At 37.6% G+C, this 21791-nt stretch overlaps 1 protein-coding gene across 1 annotated transcript in view; it reads left to right on the top strand.

The window, feature by feature from the left end:
- The first annotated feature begins 4300 nt into the window (after nt 1–4300).
- Nucleotides 4301–21791, top strand: part of LRPPRC (leucine rich pentatricopeptide repeat containing) — a 94894-nt gene continuing 77403 nt past the window's right edge. The window contains exons 1-6 of the mRNA XM_033124814.1: nt 4301–4496; nt 15151–15344; nt 16698–16820; nt 20170–20291; nt 20394–20452; nt 21112–21198. Of these exons, the coding sequence (XP_032980705.1) occupies nt 4348–4496; nt 15151–15344; nt 16698–16820; nt 20170–20291; nt 20394–20452; nt 21112–21198 (734 nt within the window). The 5' untranslated portion in view covers nt 4301–4347. The remainder of the gene's footprint in view (nt 4497–15150; nt 15345–16697; nt 16821–20169; nt 20292–20393; nt 20453–21111; nt 21199–21791) is intronic.

A 21791-nucleotide genomic window follows, 5' to 3' on the forward strand; every position in this document is an offset into this window, starting at 1 on the left:
TTATCACAACTAAAAAAGGTAACAGTAATTCTTGGTATATTGTGCAATTTATCTCAGGCGTCTACAAAATGTCTTCTTACAGCTGGTTTGTTTGAACGATCAAGCACCATTTAAAAAAAAATGAAATAGAAGAAAATAGATTAGTAAATATCCCAGTGCATCACAGGTAACACAGCTTCTTATTGTTTTATGAAATTTATTTTTGCATGTGTGTATTTGTGTCACTTATAAAATGTACTTTCTTACCATTGGTCACAGTCACAGAGGCAGGAAAGCCACTGGTTTCGTGATCGTCTCCGGGCAGACTCGGCAGTTTTAGGAGGGATGTATGTACAGGAAGGAGAGCTCTCTCTGCTCTTGCTGTTCCCAGCGCCTGGAACACTCCCCCCCCATCCCCCCCCCACCCCCGTGCCACCATGTCCACCATTTAAAATTCTTCCCCAGCCTTCAAGGGCTGAAATGCCATTCCCACCTTCTTCTGTTCTCCAGCCCAGCAATCACTTGGTTTGCCTCCTCTTTGTTGCACTCATCACACTGCCTTATGTAATGATTATCTGTATACAATAGTATGTATTTTATCCTCCCTTAATAAAATTAAGCCCATCAAGTATAGTATTCATAACTTCTTTGCCCTGGGATGTAACCTGCCCTATGCTTTGCTTACACAAGACATTTAACAGCTGAATACACTGAGTTAGGAGTCTGAGACCCTAGTTATAGGTTATTAGGCAGTGAAGATGTTGGTGTCAAATATCAGACCCAAGGAAAGACTGGAGAACCCAAATGCGTGAGGTTTAGACGTGATTGTGAAAAGCAGCAACAATCGTAGTAGCTACATTATTTTTCGGCGCTTCCTATGTACCTGGTACTTTAAGTACTTTATGTATTTTAACTAACATTCCCCAAAAAGTCCTGGGAGGAAGGGATCGGTATCGCCAGTTTTACACATGAGGAAACCAAGCACTTAAATACTTTTGCAAAATCTTGCATCTAAGCTGTCCTTCCTAGTAAGATTCTGTTCAGAGGCTATACCATACACTGGGACATGGACCCCTAATTTTCTTATCAACATGTGAATCCATTTCATAGTTCAGAATAAGCTAAGGGAGAAACCAAGGATCATCAACCTGGCCTTTTCTTCCTCTTTGTCACAGCTTCTGGAATCTGAAGAAATCTGAGAAGAACTTGGGAAGTCTGAACTGAAAAACAAGCAAACATCACTCCTTCTTTCTCTTACACAAACATATGAAACACACACACGTGTGTGCACACACCTTGCATGTGTTAACAATTATTCATCCTTCCAATCTCAAGCTAAGGATCCTTTCCCTGGGGACTTTTTTGACTCCCAGGTGAGGCATACTCTCTCGTGGAAACAAGCTTCTTTCCTTCAGAACCTCTGTTTCAGTATGTAATTCATTCAGTGTGATTATTTGATTACCTTCTGGAATGTAAGCTCCATAACTGTAACGACCACTCTTGCTTTTGCCCATCATATTTTCTTCTAGCACTTAACAAGCTACGTGGCAGATCTTAGGTGTTCAATAAATAGTGAATTAATAAATCAATGCCTAGACGAATTTCAACAGTTGCTTCATACTTCAGGAGGAAACCCGGTACAGTAACAGAGAGAACGCTCGTTGGGGATTAAGGGTTTCAGCAATTAGAAGAGAAGATCCATTCATTCTCACTATTACCTCTATTAGTCTTGTTGCATCTATAACCAGATACCTGTCTTTCCTCTGTGACAATGACTGGACTGGCTGGATTCTCATCTAAGGTCAACCCCCTCACTTTTGTACTGGATCCCATCTCCTCTCGCCTACTTTGTGTACTCTTTCTCTCTCTCATGCATTATCAATTTTTCACTCCCTACTTCAGCACTGATCAATAGAATTTATTATGATGGAAATGTTCCCTGTGCTGTCCAATATGGTAGCTACTATTGGACACTTGCGGCTAATACCACTTGCGGCTATTGAGTTCTTGAAATGTGGGTAATCACTAAGGAATTGAATTTTTAAATTTTTATTTAATTTAACTTAAATAGTTACATATAGATAACTTCCATCAGCATCAAACATGTTATTTCTTCCATCTTAAAAAAAGTCAACCCCCCTTGATTTCACACGCCCTTCTAGATACCACCCCCTTTCTCAGCTCCCTCCTTCCCAGTATATTCTACAAAAGGTTTGTTATGCTCCCTGCCACTTCCCCTTCCCTCATGGACTGTTAAACTAACTTAAATCAATCTTTTGACTCAACATCACCATGGACCTCTGAGTTGCCAAATCCTATGGTCATTTTACCAGAATTAAAAGCAGCATTTTATGTGGTTACTTCCCTCCTCAGTTAATTGGGACTCCACCACTTTCTCTTTGTTCTCCTCCCCTCTCTGGCTATTCTTTCTCATTTCTAGTACTGGATTTTCATCTTCACATCCTCTAAATATTGAAATGTCACAAGCCTCAGTCCTTGGACCTCATCTCTTGACGATCTATATTTTCTTGCAAGATGCTTTCGTTCATTTCCATGGCTTCAAATAGTAGGTATAGGCCGGAGATCCCCCAAATGCATGTCCAACTCTGAACTCCAGACTTGAATGTCGTACAGACAACCCCCTACTCAAACTTGACATGAGGATGTCTAACAGGCACCTCAAGCTTACTATTCCAGAAGATCACGTTTGATTGCACCTTTTAAATCTGTTTTCCTTTAGTCTTCCTCCATTTTAATCAGTGCCATTTCCATTTTTCAAATTGCTCAGGCCAAAAATTTTGGAATCATCCTTGATCTCACAGCCAATCCATCAGTAAATCCTCTCGGTTCTACAATTTGAGTGTAAACCTGATCCTTTCTCATTATCTCGCCTGCCACCCCCCTATTCCGAGCCACTAACATCTCTAGTTATTGTAAGAGCTTACTCATTGGTCTCCTACTTTTATTTAGCTGTATTTCCTTAGAACCACCTCTCCAAACAGCAGCCAGTGATTCTTTAAAAATGCAAATAGGTTCATACAGCAACATACCAAACTTTCCAATGGTTTCCCATCTCATTCTGAATAAAAATCAGAGTCCTTACAGCAAGCGGGATGTAACAAGCTGCAAGATCTGGCCCCAACTACCTCAGACCTCCATGCCCACTCTCTCTCTCCTCCCTGCCTTGCTCTTTCCTCACATCCACTGTCCTTACTCCTCTTTGAAGGGGGGTAAGGAGAGATGAGCTAGATCACCTCAAAATACACATTTACTCAGTAAATACGGAATGAAACCTACTGGGAGCGTGGCATTGAGTATGTGCTTGGGCTACAAGATGCAGTCACACACTCCCTGCTCTGAAGGAGCTCAGTGTCCAGTGGGATAAACAACCAAACCAGGAAATTACCATGGAGGGCTTCCAGAGGAAACTTCTGAGTGTTCACCTGGGCATGGGTAGGATACAGACAGGTAAAGAGGAAGTGCTTCCCACGTGTGCACAGGGAACCCTTCCAAACTGTAAACCCTGTGAAGGCAAGGGCCTCCTGTTTTATCCCCAGATTTGGCTCCAGACTCTTAATCATATCGTTCTTACCTCCGATGCTGGTGCATTTACTGAAGGAAGGGCAGCACGGAAGTTGGGGAAGATAAGTTCAGTTCCAGCTTTAAAACTACACGACCTCTGTTAAGATCCACCTATGTCTTAAACCAGGTACTGCTTACAGACTTAGGGTTGGACCTAAACGTGTATCTTTACATTGTCCCCTGACCCCAATAGTACAAATCACATTGTATTTATCCTTGGAGGCTACTAGCACAGTGCAAAGGTCCTCAACGTTTCTTCCCTTCCACTTTTCTGAGAGCTATGGAATCTTCCTATCAGCCCGGCAACTTCGGCGCCGAGTAGAAACGGCTGAACGCCCGCAGCAAGCTCCGCACTCGACAGAGAATCGCTCCGCACTCCGGGAATCTTCATAGTCGGCAATTCTCGAGAGTTCCCGAGGGTTTTTGCTGGTTGGCCCCCCGCAAGCCCCTGCGGTAACCTGGGAGGAGTCGACCTCTTCCGACTCTACCAACTGAAAAGCTCAGGGGGTGGAGTGATTTAAAATGATGAGACGAAGGACAAAAGACGGAAAGACAGTTTTCCTTAAATAACGAATCAAGCCACATTGTCATTAAAACGGGGTATGGGACTCTCATATCTCCTCAGCGAAATAGGTCTTTCCACTTTCCGAGCTAAAACAACCCTTGTCTCCCCCTACATCTGGCGCGCTCGACCTTTGGTCTCTCCCGCGCCGGGCGACCCCGCGGTCACGTGCTCCTCCTGTCCTTCTAGCCGAACGTGCAACCTGCAGTGGGGACAGCGGAGCCATGGCAGCCCTGCTGAGATCCGCCCGCTGGTTCCTCCGTCCCGGGGCGGCCCCGCGCTTCCCGATCTCCCTGCGCCTCCTCGCGGGTGGCCCCGGCCGGCCGCACGCTGCCCTCTGTCGGCCCGCCGCTCGCGCTGGGCCTGTCGCCCGGTGAGTTGCCCAGGCAGTTCCCCCAGCCCGCCTGCAGCATGGGCGTCCCCTGGGGTCATTGATGCTGCTGAGGGACGGGCCCCTATTGTGCCCTCTCCATGCCTTTTTTGCCGTTCCACGGCCAACCGTCCCGGGGTCTCGAGCCAAGCTCCCCAGGTGACTGGGTTGGTTGTCTTCAGAAGGTCATGGCCGCGGGCATGGCTTGCTTCCGTCTTGGATTCTGCCCTCGGGCCACCGGTATTTACGGCCTGTGTAGCTGAGGGCCTTTGAAGTCTGTCTACAGCGAGGGTCAGGTGTTAGTCCTCTCCTTAGGATGAATCGGCTTGGGTGCTGTCCCACGTGCAAGCATTATTGGTGCTCAGTAACCAGCTAGGACTTAGATTTCGAGAGTTTTATTGGTGGGGAGGAGGATAGGCTGGGAATTTTGGGTGAGCTAGGGATCGCTTAGCGATGGACGTTTCATTATGATCAGTTTGGGCTTTTGTCTGAATTTTCTTGAAAGGAGTTTTCCTCTCAGTATTCACAAAGGTATGATATGGGTTGGGAATTGTCACAGTAGGCTCTTAGTGTAAGTGAATGAATGAGTGCAAAGCACTCCGTGGGGTTCTGGGGATGCGAAGGCAAGTTAAATTCTCAGTGGGTGTCAAACGTGTAAATAAATGCCCTCATGAATTGAGATTTATCAGGAGATTGGTTTGGTATATACTTTGGTGGGAGAGGCGATAGGGAAGCTGGATGAAATTGTTAATTTGCATAGTATTCTGAGAAGGGGAGATGGGCGCTGAGGTTTTAGAATTGGAGAAAACTTGATTTCGAAAGACTGGTGTTTAAAGTAAAGGTATTTTGGAAGAGCGTGAGGACTAAGAGCTAAGTATCTGGAATAGACCAGGGCTGGACTGCAGACCTCTCTATTTGCATAATACCATTGGACAAGTTACTTGACATCTCCAGGCCTCAGTTTCCTTAGTTACAGATGGAAGTTGTAATAATGTTGGTAGTATTGCATGTAAAGCATTTAACATAAGGCCTAGTACCAAGTAAGTGCTTTATTAGTTACTATACTAGTAATAACTATGTATGATTACATGGATCTTTGTGGAGCAGCCTGGAAACCTCTCTACGTAAAATTGTACGAAGGAAATGTTTTATGACTTAACAACTGAGTTATAAAATCTTTGGAATGTAGCCTACTTGTAACCTGGAGCCTGTCTGGATTTTCTCATTAGGCCTCATTAGTTAACCTTCAGAAGTTTCACCTCTGCTTTTGCAGAAGTAAGTTTCTTGTGAAAAAGTCATGCTAATTAATTACTCTTATTTTTCTAGTCCTTAACATCCCTCTGGGGCCAGAGGAGGGTCATTGTTACTGTTCATGTTCACTGTTGGGTTTGAGGGAAACAACAGAGAGAACAAAGGAGTAGAAAGGGTATTATAAAAGGTCTGGGTGTTCATCAGACCTGGGGTCCTTTGACTTGGCTGTTTGATCTTACCTAACCTCTGTGGTCCTCAGAGGTAACAGGCCTTCCTCCTTTGTAAAGCTGATTTCCTGTCATTCAGGGCTCAACTTAAATGCTGTCTCTTCAGAGAAGACTTACCCCAACACTCAATCTAAAAAACTATCCTATTTTAGTTTTATCATGGCACGTTTCACTTGTTGATAATGTTTATTTTTCCTGTCTGTTTTCTTAGTAGAAAATGAGTTGCATGACAGCAGAACTTTGTCTTGTTCACCACTGTGAACAAGCTCATCACTCAGCGCATAGCAACTAATAAGAGAAGTATTTGTTCCTTTTTCTCCTTCAGTATGAATACTTGTTTCTAAAGTCTCCTGTCCCTCAGCCTGTAAGCTGCCCAGATCCCTTCCTTCCCACCTGTAAAACAAAGCCTTCCCTGGGACCCGGGACTTACTCTAGATGTTTCCCAATCTCTCTTTCCTGTCTGTGCTCCTATCTCCTTCATTTCATCACTTCACATTCACTCTTCTACCCACTGCATTCATCACTGCAAAAGCCATCATTGTCTTGTTTACTCATTGTTATTGTGTATCTTTTTTTTATTAACTACATTAATTTTTATTGTATGCTTGTGTATTTTCAAACTATAAAATTTGTGCTTTGGGGAACAATTGCAAAATACAGGGAAAAGCAATAAACTGAAAATCATCCTTAATTCTTCTAATCACTTACAATTAGACTCCTAATCACTTACAATTAGACTCTGTGGTAGCTCCCATTAGTTCCCGAATAAGGTGCTTCATGATTTGGATATACCTCTGGAGCCTCGCTTCTTAAGAGTTTTTTCCCATGGCATCCTGTATTCTGGCCATACCAAACTACTACTTCAAAGTCAGCAGGGCTTATGAAACTATAATGAGCACAAGAATTTCTTGGAGATCTTGTTAAACAGATGTAGGTTTTGATTTTGTAGGTCTAGGCAGGGGATGGAGATTCTGCATTTCTAACAAGCCCCCAGGTGATAAAGGTGCTGCTGACCTGTGGACCAGCAAGGCTCTGATGGGCCACGGTGTACATCTCCCTGCCTTTGCATAGAATGTTCACTTTTGAGGTGTCTCCCCTCCCTCCGCTCAAGTGTTCTCTCCTTCTCTGTTAAATCTTTGTTGACTGCTTCTCTCTTCTGACCTCTCCTTTCTTCTGCTTTCTCTCACAGCGTGAATCACTAAAGTATCCATTAACATGATTGCATGTGTACCCTCCAGAACTCCAGACCTGGCTGTAAGTCCCTTGAAGGCAGGAACTTGGTCTTATGCTTTTTGCCTTGAGTTGAGTATATCAATGAAAATCTTAGACTTTGAGGACGGAATATTGTGAAGTGCAAAGAAGTTGGAAAGAATACTTACATGTAATCCATTCATGGAGAGCAGGTCATCTGCACAAATTCACCCTGATCTTGATTGATTTCCAGGAATGTCCTGTCTGAGAAGGACAGATGAGTATTATTAAGTGAATTATTAGAATTGTGAACATGTTTTCAAAATTGAAGCACCAAAAAGTACAGACTTTTATATTCTTTGGTCTTGCTCTTCATTTTCCTATTTCAGCACTTTTTTAAAATAAAGCCGCTTTTAAAAACCCGCTCTTACCCTTCCTCTGTGGCGAGGTGGAAGAGCAAACACTTTGTTTTCTTACACACTTTTTTTCTCACACTTTTGGATCTAATGCTGCTTATATATTTCTTGTGTTTTTTAAGAATAATACTTGTGTGCTTCAGAGGAAAGATAAGCTTTGAGCTAAATCAGTTTGGAAGTGGATTTAGATTGATGATTGACTTAAAGGTGAAGATCACATTGCTTTATGACAAAATGATGTGACTCTAACATTGGAAGGAAGGAAACCTTCCTCTTTACCTCTCAAAGAAAAAAAATCTTCTCAGCAAATACTAAGAGCCTCTGGGTCCTCAGGGGTTGCGATTCAGCCACTGGCTCCCTGTGTGTATAAGTTTGTCAATTACAGAGGGCTTGTAGGCACATACATGTACAACTGTTATATATGTGCTCTCCATAGGAGAGGAATGTACTGGGTATTTCAGAGAGAAGAGCAGTCACATTTGTTTTGTGCTAGGGGACCACTTGAGTTTTAAGAGGACACATGGTAATGAGTATCCAGAGTGTTCCAGGGGAAGAGAAGATCATGAAGAGACTTGGAGGCTATACTTTTATCCTGTATGGCTTTGTGGGGTGGGTGGGATGTGGTGGAAGTTGATACTTGCAAAGGCCATTTGATTCCTTGCAGCTACCAAGGTTGAGTAGAAAGTTGGTCGTTTGGTGGTTGGAAGGCATTGGAGGGTGTTGAGAGGTAGGTCCAGGCCTAGACAAAGTTTCCATACTCATGGAGAGACAGAGGCTGGAGATGGACAGACCAGTTAGGAACAATCGGCTAATCGGGCCTCAACTAAGTGGGACATGCAGAACTGAGGAAAAGGTACTTCCTTTTGTGGGGGGGGGGGGGGGGGGGGGGCGGGGCAACACAGAGATGGGTAAGGATGTTAGCAGAATTAGGAACAAGAGATTTGGACATCAGTATAAACAGTAGTACCGTTTGTTTTAGATCTTTACCATTTTCAAAGTGTTTGTATGAATATATCACACATACATTTCAATTTCTGTAGGTTAATATTACAGAGTAGGAAACTGAGGCTTAAAAGGGTGAAGTAATTTATCAGGATCTCCAGTTGGGATTCAACTGTGGATACTGTGATTCCCTGTTCTGAAGTGTTTTGAATATGTTGTTTCAGGTGCTGAAGGATTACTTATGTACTTAGGGTTTTTGAAAAGAAAGGTCATGTTACCTTATAAATTTAGGAATTAAAGATTTTCTATCACAGGTCAGTAAGCACATGAGAAGATCTCAAAATGTGAATGCTGGAAGGGATCTTTAGAATAATCTAGTCCATCTCACTCTCACTATAGGTTCTAAAGAGCTTCTTGCTCCATGTCACATCATAGATCCAAAACTGGTTAACTGACTCTTCGTGATTTGTCATAAATGAGAGACCTACCTCCCTTTGGACTGGAGGAGCCTGAGCTGGAGGGGGCACATGGATGGGGGAAAGGAATGGCATTGGTGTTGCAGGCCAGGAGACTGATGGTTATCAAAGTGTAGAAGGGTTACAGGTGGCTTTTTTTATTCTAAAATTCTGTGACTTACCATAAAGCATAAAGCTGTGTTTGGGGGACAGCTTAACTGGGCAAGACTTTGGAGAATCAAGGTCTTGCAAAAAAGTTCTGGGAGAAAGTTCATTGTGACAGCTCTGCAAAAGAGGAGAAAAAAAGCTCAATCAACAAATGTGTATTGAGTACATTCCATAATAAATGCTTTGTTGGGAATCGTGTTTTTAATGTGATCTTTACAAGGTAGCTGTTTTTCTTCTGATGAAGGAACTGCTAATGCTTAGACCAAATACCTTTCCCAGAGTCCCATGGCTGTTCAATAGTGTAGCTTGGATTCGAATAGGCCTTTTAAAATAAGTCTTATGCTTTCTGCTAATACATTTTAAAAAGTAAGAAACAGCTCTAGTAAACATGTAGTAGTTATTACACTTACTTTGCTGAGTCCTTTGTGTGTACTTTCTCAGTGTTGCCCAAACTTTGGGCATTTGTGTATTGCCTTCAGATTTTTTGCCAAATCTGAGTACTACCTAAACAATTATTTATATTTAATATTTTTCTTGACATTGGTTTTAGGTTTAAACTGACATTTTTTTTTATAACTTAATTTTGTCTTAAGCAAGAATGCTAGTAAAATAAAGAGCTTGCTGTGATAGTTGTTTAAAAATATTTATTAAAATAAATAGACCTACTGAAATGGAAAATCTGTCTATGTGGTATCTAAAATCATTTTCCCTAGTAGAAGTATGATATTTTGGGGAACACTGCATATCTCAGTTAATCTTTGTGACATCTCTGTGAATTAAATACTGTTGTCTCAGATTTTACAGGCTCGGAGAGAGTTACAGTAACTTGGCCAAAGTCACACACATAGGACTCAAGCCCATGCTCTTAAAGCTGGTGTTTTACCATTATGCTGTATAACTTTCTGTTCTTGCCTCGAAGATTGTGCTGATCAAGTGTTTATGACTATGATATGTAAAAGGGTAGGATGGATGTATACAGAGGATTAAGTAAATACTTTTACGTGAAATTTTCTTCACTACATGGAGGTAACAATTAAATTGTGTGGTGTTACTTGTGGCCTGGAATTTATAGTTAAGTCAGGTGGGGCCCTTGGTGATAGATATTTCTTTCCCATCTCCACTGCCCACTGTGGTCGAAGCTGCTATCAGTCTCTCACCTGGACGACTGCAACAGCTTCCTAAATGGTGCGTATCTCTATTTTAATTCTTGCTGTCCGCTAATGAAGTCTCCTCCCAGCAGCTAGACTGTTCTTTTCAAAAACAGAAATAGATCATGCTACAACCTCAGATTTAAGAGAGTTCGGATACAGTTCTGTACCAGGAATAAAATCTGTTCCTAGAATCAAATCTAGGCTCTTTCAGAATTCTTTGTGATTTATTTAGTCTTCCTCTCCAACCTCATCCCATCTGGTGCCCACGAAGGGTGAAAGGGATTTTGAGCAATAAAATAATTATCGTAAGATTTTGAGCTTGAGGGAACCATGTAGCAGTGGAGAAATTTGAAAGGACTACCAACCACTTTTAGGAGGAGTCATTATCTTTTTGAACTTTTAACATTTTAAACAAGTGGAATCAGTATATGTAGAAAATGTAAAAAGAATTTCATACTGTGACCAAGTTGGGTCCATTCCGAGTATGCAAGGCTGGGTCAACACTTAAAAACCAATCCATGTAATCAACCATAGTAACAAGCTAAAGAAAACTCAAGTGGAATAGTTAAAAAATAAGGGATTGGTGTGAACAGGGGGAGATGTTTGAGATCCCCATTCACTACAGAAGGATACAACAAAATAAGCTGAGAGAGCAGCTTTATGAAAATCAGTCCGTTTTAATAAGCATATCCAAATCACATCAGCCATCGGAGGTGTTCCATTATCTAGTCTCACCCACCCTGTCTAGGTTTAGTTTTTACTATTTTCCAGTGTGAACCCCCTATTGCAACCAGATCAGTTTCCTTGGTGCCTTTTGACTGTATTGAACTCATTTCACAAGGAGACGACCCAGTACCAATTTTGGCGTTGTCATCTGTTACTAACTAGCTTTACTGTGACTTAGAGCAAGTTGCTTCAGTGTTCTTATCTGTGAAATGAGGATTATAGCCATAATTTCCTATTCCTAGCGTGTATAATTAAATGGAAATAAATATTAACTACTGAGTATAACCTGTTCTATCATATATCTGTATTTTTTAAACTCTGATATCTGCAAAGTAATGCTAAACTGGTTTATAACCGCAGTGAAGAAGAGAATAGGGAATGGAGAGTTTTAAGAACGTGTGTAATTAGTTCGGTGGATATTTGAAGCTTAAAAAGTAATGAATAACACTTCAACAAAAAGTTTACAAAAAAAACAAAATAAACACTGAGACTATCCAAAACATACAAAGAACTCTGAAAACTCAACAGTGAGACACTGAATGACCCAACTGAAAAATGGGCAGAAGTTCTGAATATACAATTCACCAAGGAAAACATGCAAAAGACAAATAAGCATATGAAAAGATACTCAACATCATATGTCATTAGGGAATTTTAAATTAAAACAGCAATTAGATACCACTACATATTTATTAGAATGGCAAATCCAAAACACCTATGGCACAAAATGCTGGTAAGGCTATGGGGGAATAGGGAACTCGCATTTGTTGCTGGTGGGAATGCAAAATGAAACAGCCATTTTAGAAGATAGTTTGGCAGTTCTTACAAAGCTAAGTAAACATAAGCTTACTGTGTGATCCAGCAGTCACACTCCTAGACATTTATCCAAATGAGTTGAAAACTTATATTCACAAAAACCTGCACAGAAATGTTTATAGTAGCTTTATTCTTAATTGCCCCAAATTGGAAGCAACCAATGCGTCCTTTAATAGAATAAACAAATTGTGCTACATCCATACTATGGAGTATTATTCAGCACTAATAAGAAATGAGCTATCAAGCTACAAAAAAGACGTGGAGGAACTTCAAATGTATGCGAGGTGAAAGAGGCCAGTCTGAAAAAGGCTACATACTTACTGTATGATCCACCTATATGACATTCTAGAAGAGGCAAAACTGTAGAGACAAGTAAAACGCGTTTGCCAGGGATTTGGGAAGGGGGTAGCACAGGGCATTTCTAGGACAATGAAACTTGTGTATGCCACTGTAATGCATGTCATACGTTTGTCACAACTTAGACATGTACACACAGAGTGAACCCTATTGTAAACTATAGACCTTAGTTGATAGTAAGTGTTGGTCATAATTTGTAACAGATGTATCACACTAATACAAGATGTTAAGAGGGGGAACAGGGAAAGAAGGTATATGGAAACTTCTTTCTGGACAATTTTTCTGTAAACCTAAAAGTGCCTTGAAAAAAAGTATTAATTTAAAAATGGCAGAGGCTTAAAAGGAGAATCCCATGGAAACCTGCTTATAATCTGATTCTGGTCATCTTTTTGAAATACACAAAACCATATAATCACTATGTTTTGCACTAAAGGATCAAAGTAAAAACTACCACCACCAATTAAAATTACTGAGAAAAGTAACTTTTTAAATGCCAGATTTTGCGAGAAAATTCATGGATAACCTGCATATTGGTGGAGTGCCAGAGTCTCAGTAGGGAACTCCTGAGCCATTTATGACATTGATAAGATGATAAAATAATTTTCCCTTATATAATTACATCAATTTTGGTCATCAGAGCATTCCAGCTTGTGCCAGTCTGATGGCTAGGTGCCTACCTTGCATGCACCCACCCCTGAACTTGTTCTTTCCTTTCTATCACAACAGACCTAATGTTTCAGGCTATGAAATTCTTGTTTCCACCAGGGTGTGTTCAAATGAATTTAAAAATAAATTCTGGGCCAAATAATAACTGTAGAAAGCACTGGCATGTGGGGAAGCACTGGAGAATCATTTTGAAGACTGAAGAATCCTTTGGTTTAAATATGTAATCCTTCCCCCATCCCAGCTTATTTCGTAGCAGATTTATATTTCGACTTAACTACTGGTAACGAAAGCCAAGCTGTTCTTCACACACATATGTAAAGGAGACTCAGCTGCATTAAAGATTTAGTGAATGTTCAGAATGGTTTATTGTAACATCTCTGTCTTCTGCCTGAATTTTGTTTGTGTTTGTTTGATCTTGCATTTTAAAACCACTTTAGCACAGGTTTTATTTTTTAATGCTCTTTCACAGTTTATCAGATTTGGTTTGTGTGAAAAATCTTAGGCAAATACTATATTTCTACAGTTTTGAAATCCCTATATTAGTCAGCTTTCATTGTTGAACAATATTGCACACTCACCTGAACTTGACATTGTTCTGGGTGATTTAAAATAATGTCATTTTGTATTTGCGTGACTAACAAGGGCATAGTTTAGTAGCAACTGATCCAGTAGCCAGATAAATGGCCAGAGAAAACCTTTGAAAATAAGGGACAAATACATGTAGGAGGGTATCTTCTGCGGTTGATAGGTAATAATCTAGCATTTCATTAATTCAGCTCATTAAACAAACTTAGATAGCTAGAGTCAGCTAGCCATCTACAATGTACTGATCATTAGGTTTACAAAGATAAGATACTGTGTCATTCAGTTTGTATCCTGATTTTTTCCATTTTATTTTTTTATTCCATGCTATTTATTTACTTAGGTGGAATCATTGACGGCCAGAGTGGTTGTGAATTGTCCCAGATCCCAGTGGTAGCTTTTCTAGTCTGGTATCAATTACTGCCTCTGTTTTACATAACCTTGTGGTGAAACTACCAGTGGGTGTAGCTTTCTTTAACATCACATACTTAAATCACTCAGTTTTGTGACTGGTTACCAAGGTTAATGACATAGGGTAGGAAATAAACAGTTTTATTAAACTTATTACTATATAAATAAAGAGGTTGCCAAAAAAATATATATACATTTTAAGAAAGAAAAACTGTATTAAAATTGTAATACTCAATATATACCTATAATAGAAGATGAATACAAGTCACGTTTGACTTCTGCAATTACAAGAGGTGCTCAAAGTAGTTACCATCAGGGTCCAGACACTTCTGATTATGACAAACTACTGCTTGAGCAATGTTGACCAAAGCGTCCCCTTGTATACGTTTTTTTTTTTTTGTCAGCCTCTGTATTTATTTGGGTAATTGACTGATAAAAATATACACATGCCAGAAAAATGTGTTTGTAATTCTGAAGACATTCTTGGATTAATAAGTAAAGTATTTTTGCATTATACTCAGTTAATATATACTTAGTGTTTATTATTTAGTTGTTTTTACTTTCTGGCTATTATTGGAAAGTTTAAAATATTTGGGAGTAAGTGTGTAAATCTTTGAATTAGAAATTTTGTGAAAGTAATATATGAATGCAGAGAAAGTTTAAATTCAATTCAGAAATTTATGACGGATTTCTTTACACATGAGGATTATTTTTAAGTTTGGTATTTGCAAATCAGGTGTAGCTTGTATTTCTACAGCATGGAATATCTCTGATTTCATGTTTTAGAGCATTTGGCTTGCATGTGAGATTTGTACTCTTAAAATATTGAATGGTTTAAAGGCCGTTTGCTCTTTTATAAACACACATGTACTAGGCTGACCTTACCTAACTTATAAACATTTTTTTCCTTTTGACTTCCCGAGAATGATGTTTAACACCAGAAATCTGATTTTATTTTTGCTGGCTTTGGTTAAGGGAGATTAGAGAACACTTAAAACACATAGTATTGTCTAGTTTGAAACGATTCCATATGGAAGGTTCTCAAGACACTGTCAAATAATTATTCAAGAGATTTACTTTGCATATACAGTTTGTATATGTACATGTGATTTTATTCAAAGCAAAAGTCAAAACTTTCTTTGCTACCAGTTTATACTTCTATGAGCATAATGCTATTGCACTATGAATTTGTGTATTTAGTATCTAATAGAAAAGCTTTGAATAATTTTCGCTCAAGAAGATGACATGTATGGATAGTAGTTGACTTAATTTATTATTAATTGTGTTTCATTTTATAGAGGGCTACTGAGCCAAGACAGGCTGTATGCCATTGCAGCTGAAAAAAACTACCGTCAAGAGGAGCCCACTTCTCAAAGGAGGAATGCCAGTCAGTTTGATTGGGCTCTAATGAGACTAGATAATTCTGTCCGAAGAACTGGCCGCATCACCAAGACTCTTCTACAGAAAGTCTTTGATAATGCCTGTGTCTCAGGTATTTCCAATTTTCTGTTCAAAAACGTGAACTTCTTCATAAATACTTATTTGGGGGCAAGCTTATTGTAGAGCACATTATTTGATACTTTTTATTTTGTTTGTTATATCTATTGATCATCATGATTGTATGTTATGATTGTAATCTTTCTTTCCAACTCATCAGGGCAAAGTTTTGAGTAACTAAAACATTTCATTTCAGACGTTTATTTCAAAGTCAAATAAAAATGGCCTTTTTGCTTTCCACAGTTTATAAAAGAGTCACTTTCAGCGGTAAATTTTCTTGGAAGATATTAGTTTTTCTTGTCTTTCATTGTCAGCTGTCCCTAAGATGATCACATATGACAGATTCCCAGAAACAGATAATCATTTCCCTTTTACTTTCACTTAGCTATTAAAATATATTGAGTCATTTATGCAACTCTGATAATGTGGTGGAAGCTTGTAGGACCTCTACTGCCCCGCCCCCGAGCCCTCATACAAACACACCTACATGTAGTTTCAGAGCGTTCACCAACTTCCTAAAGCCCATCCATGGATTTCAGTCACATGAGGAAGCTATAGGCTCTAATGAGGGATACCAAAGAAGTGTCAGTTGTAATTTGCATTTAAATACTGTTTTTCGTTTTCTCTCTTTGATTTATTCAGAGTTGTATAACTATCACCACAGTTTTGTATAACTGTGGTGTATACACACACAGTTTTGTATACACCACAGAGTTGTATAACTATTTCAGAACAGTTTTGTCACCTCAAAAAGAAACCTCCATGCCCCCATCATCCCCCAAAATCCTCCCATCCCTGTGCAGCCTCTGCTGTACTTTGTATCCTATAGATACGCTTATTCCAGATACTTCATATAAATGGAATCATATAATAAGTGGTTTGTTTTTTTTTACAGTCAGCTTTCAGGGACATGTAGATAAAGGACATGGATAAAGGGAGAAGGAAGTTCATGTTTTGTAACTGTTTATAAGCCTAAAATGGATATTCATGGGTTTAATTGTGCTGATTTGTATTATTTCCTAAGATACTAAGAAGCTTAGCCTTTGAATAGCAGTAAGCACTGCACGTAAATTAGGTTCTTTGTATTTTTGTATTCTGTAGTCTTGCAGATTAAGTAGATTCATAAGCTTAGCTGCCTTAAGAAAGGAGACTAATTTTTAAGAACTTAGAATTTTTAGTAGCATTGTACATTATGCTTGTGGATTAGGATAGGAGTTTTTCAGTTTACAGGTACTCAATATTTTTAGGGAGGCAGGAGGTTTTTGAATATTTATAGATTTCAGTTTAAGATTTGATGTTTATATGGTATTGGTACTATGTTAAACGTTCTGTTAATCTTTTTTCATAGGTTGCCCAGGTGGTAATCAAGCCTTGCTTCTGCTGCGCAGCTGTGGTTCTCTCTTGCCTGAACTAAAGTCCTCAGAGAGAACAGAATTGGCTCATAGGATATGGGACAAACTTCAAAAATTGGGTATGATTGAATATCTGATGTATATAAAGGGTGTAGATATTTTTTGCTTTAGTAAAAAAATTTCTTTGCATATAATTTAATTTTATGGAAAGACTACTTGATTCATAATTTTTTTGTAATATGATTTATTTGATGAGTTATAGTGACATCTAGGGGCATTAAGAATAAAATAAGTTTCCATAACAAGTATTACTTTTATAGTAAGCCACAAAGCAAGAGAACAAACTAAGAAGACCTTTGATCTGTCATAGTTACAAATGCACATACCATTTGACCAAGCAGTTCCATTTGTTCAAATTTAGATACAGATGTACTCTTCCATTTGCTCAAATTTAGATACAGATGTATTCATATTTGCAGAAGGATATTCTTCATTGTAGCTTGTTAGTAATAGTAAGAAATTGGAACCAACTTTATAATGTCCCTCATTAGCGGATTGGTTAAATAAATGATGGAGTGTCCATAAAACTGTTAAACAAAAAATGGAGTTCTTCATATACTAATGTCAGGTATTCTCCAAGATGTGAAAAAAAATTAAGGTGCAGAACTGTATGTATAATATGTTACAATTTTGAAATAAAAAATGTTTATATGTTTATGTGCATACAATATTAAAATATTTCTAGAAGAATAAACACTAGATATAATTTTTACTCTATACTTTTTATACTTTTTCAGATTTGAACTGTGAACATAGTACCTATTCAAAAAATAAAGTAGCTTAAAAGACCATTTGAGAAGACCTAACGTTCATTCCTGATTTTAAAAAATCTTAAAGAATAAATGAATGCATCTTTTATATGTTAAAATCTAAAGCCAACAACTAATAAGTATCATGCATAATGGCAATGAAATAAGATGTGAAACAATGCTAGATATTACTATTTTTTAGGTGACGTGCTTTTTTACCTATAAAATCCCATACACTCAATTTCCAGTAAAGTAGTTGTAAATATTACAAAGTCAATCTATAACTTTTCCTAGTTAGAAAATCAAATGGATAAAATGGATACAGTCACATATATAAAATATCTAGGAATATTCTTCAAGAAATGTGTAGCACATAGAATAAAGATAGAGCCTTACCTCAGTTTTTAATTCATCTAGAGTTAATTTTGTTGACAAGTTTGTTTTTTAGAAGTTTTTAAAAATTGAGATAAAAATAAATGTATTTCAGAATGGAAAAGGGTTTTCTAAGTGTAAAAGTAACAGAATTAACTGAAGTAAAGAATTGACTGAAAACTAGAAATGTCTGTATGTCAATAAGTCACGTAATTTAAGAAAAACATGTTGAACTGGGAGAAATATTTGTGAAAAGGTTATATTCTAAAATATAAAAAAGCCCTTATACAACAGTCATAATGTTAACACCTCAATGGAAAGATACTTACTTTTTATTACAGTTGTTCTCAAACATGTATTTCCTCTGTATCCTATTTGAGAATGGAATCCATAGCATTTTTGTTTGCCAGTAGCATGATGTTTCGTACATATTACACTTGATAGATACTTTTTGAGTTAATATTGCCAGAAGCCTTGTAGATTGCCAGTATGACTCTTGTTCATAAACTTGTAAAGCTGTAAGAGATATTTTAGTGTAGGTAATGTGTCTAAAGTTACAGAATGAGCTATTGACGGATCTGAGACTGGAACTGAGATTTCCAAACGAAAAGGGATTCTGGAGGAAACACTGGAAATGCTAGAATCTCATTTCAATGTTGCCATGTGCTAAATTTTTAATATAATTACTTTTGGTGTACTTCTTTGGCTATGTCATAATAATATTATGTCTCCTTAACTTTTTTTGTTCAAGTTGTCCATCTTTTCTGGAATAGTCTTTATGTCTTAGAACTCTTTAAATCAATCCATTTTTCAAGTTAAGGTTTAAATCCCTCCATTCTAGGGTTTTACCTCCAGTCCGAATAAGAAATTACCCATAAAATTAACTAGACATAATAGTAAATATGGGGTTAAAAATTTCTATTGAATTCACAGAAACATTTTTGTCATCCATAGCACAATGCCAATGTGGTAGAAATAAAGGCATGAAACGTAGTAGAGTTAGGTTGAATATTGATCTTAACTAAAATCTGTATGAATAGCTAGAATACATTTTAGTTATTTGGATTTTGAGCAGTTTCCTCAGCTTCTTCAACAAACCAGAGTGAATGCTTTTATGAACTTATAGAATATAATTTCCCTCAGCTGTAGCCAGTCATTATTAAAGTTCATTTTCTTGACTTGATGATTTTTCAGAAGTTTTATAGATATTATATGGTAACCTTGTTGCGTAATCATATGCAGATGTTGAATCGCACATGCTTCTGTATAAGACCCTATATAAAGTATTACGGTGGTTAAGAAATTGGGCTCTCAAGGCAGACCACCTACGTTCAGATTTATGGTCCCTTACTAGCCATGTGGCCTTGGACAAGTAAAAGTCAATTTTCTTCATTTGTAGGGTGGGGATGATGATAGTATTTGCCTCAAAGCTGTTGTGAAGAGTAATTGAGCCTCTGTATGCAGAGCAGTTAGCACAGTGCCTGAAACATAGTAAGCATTCTACATGTCTGCTAAGATAAAAACAAATATTAATTTAATAGAACAGGTCACTGCTGCCTTATATCTCAAACTGATAACCACATATTGACCACGTGCCTATGTGGCAGGTGAATAAAGATAAGAAATTTAATTCATGAAAATTTGGTAAAACATATTCGCACTGGATGGATATGATGACCATGATGCCATGAGTGGGCATAGGGAGGCTGAGTGGTAACCTTCATTGATAGGGCTTTAGGCAAGATGGGCACAGAAAGAAAACAGGGCCTTGGAACACAGATAATTGATAGCTGAGTAGACATGGTGTTCAGCAATGGGGGATGGAATGAAAGTGGAGCCTTCAAAGACTTTGAGAGCCTGGTTAGTGAATAAGCAAAATTGCCAGCACAGTCCTACCTGTATAAAACCACAGTCACAATCCCTCCACCCCAGCATGTCTGTAATGTAGCAAGGACTGCTGTATAATGAAAAAATCATCCAGTCACTTTAGATACAGGGGTATTGTCAGCATTTTCTAACAGGAAGGGAATACTATGCTTCATAAGGAGAGACCTCTTAATATCTGCATAGGCAGATACTTGTAACTGTACAGTGATTCAGTAATTTCTGTCTTACATGTTTAGTTTGCTCTATTCTGATAGGATTTCTATATAGATGGGTCTAAGTATAGGATGAAAATACCGAAGTGATCATTTTATTCTTTGTTAAATTTAAGTGCACATGTTTTGTGATAAAGGATATGATTTTAAGTGGTTTTGTAAAAGTTTGATTTAAATTTCATTTGTAGGTACTGTGTATGATGTAAGTCACTATAATGCTTTACTGAAAGTCTACCTTCAAAATGAGTATAAATTTTCACCAACTGACTTCTTGGCAAAAATGGAGGAAGCAAACATTCAACCAAATCGAGTAGGTATTTACTATTGTAAATGTTTACTGGCCACATCCACTCTTTTTTATCCAGAAAAAAAGACCATTAAAAAAATAATAACTGGCTCATTTCATTGACAGGTGACGTACCAAAGGTTGATTGCGGCTTATTGTAATGTGGGAGACATTGAAGGTGCTAGGTACGGAGCTCTATAAATTTATGTTTAAGCAAACACATTTATAAGTCTTGTAATATACTTATTCTTTTTTTTTTCAAGTTTCTTCTTAGTAAGGGAAATTACTTCAGAAGCATTTTAATCTAGCAAATTTGGTAATGTGATTTAGATCAAATATAAAATTGTGTAAGAGGGGAACAATAAGTAAAAATTGCTATTTTAATTAAAAATTTGATTTACTGGAGCAGTGGTTTAAAATTGTTGAGGTATAAAGCTGGCTTTACTTTTTTTAAATTGATATTTCCTAAAGGAAACATTCTTAGCTATTTAAACTGTACTCATTTATAAAACAATATCTTGCTGATTTTTATAAAGTCAGCTATGGCATTTCTCTGCTTGCATAAAATTTATTACTGCTTTTGGTTAGAGAGTTTAAGAAATAAAGGATAAATTGAAATGTACAATCTCATTTTTAACTAAATTAACCTTACTAAACTTAATGCTTTTTAAAGCTTAATTAGTAGTATAGAAGAAACAATCAGATTTTAAAAGTGCTATTTTTAACAAGAGTACTTCAAGACAATTGCTATAATTTCAGGGAATGGAGTTTTGTGAGTATATGTTGTAAAACGTGTTTTTGATGTACATTTCCAAGGATTATTTTCATTTCTCTTTTATTGCAGCAAGATTCTTGGATTTATGAAAACTAAGGATCTTCCAGTCACAGAGGCAGTATTCAGTGCTCTTGTTACAGGGCATGCAAGAGCTGGGTAATGTTTATCCTAAGGTTTTGTTCTCAAGTGAGGTTTAAATTATAGAATTATTGTAGAAAATTCTTAAACCATGTTTATCTACTTCCTCAAAAACAATCTTGAGTGTGTGAGATAGAACATGCATACTTTTAAAATATTTTAGTCTTAAAATTTATCTGTTTCATAAAAACTTTCATTTGAAATTTTTGTTACAAACATTGGGCCTGATCCAAAGTAACTGACTTTGTAAAATTTATTAAGTGATTTGCTGATGCCCTAAAAAAAATTTTTAGTTTTGAAGACTAATGTACTAAATGTATTTTTCCCTAAAAAGGTAAATTTGAGTCATATTTAATGAAAGTACACGGTATTTAATGTCTGTGTAATTATTACACAATTTGGTTTCTCTTTTGGAAAAGTTATCTGTAAAAATTGGAGATGTTTATGATCTTTATTTCAGAAACCTGTAACCAGTTTAATATGTGTTTGTCGTTTTCTGACGTTACCATGTTTCTAAATGGCACTTAAGGATTTTCAGTTTTAATAAACATAGGTAATGTATTTTAGATTGAATGATAATATTACAGTTGGAAGTATTATGATAACTTGTT

Source organism: Rhinolophus ferrumequinum, chromosome 13, assembly GCF_004115265.2.
Source record: "Rhinolophus ferrumequinum isolate MPI-CBG mRhiFer1 chromosome 13, mRhiFer1_v1.p, whole genome shotgun sequence".
NCBI classification, from domain to species: domain Eukaryota; kingdom Metazoa; phylum Chordata; class Mammalia; order Chiroptera; family Rhinolophidae; genus Rhinolophus; species Rhinolophus ferrumequinum.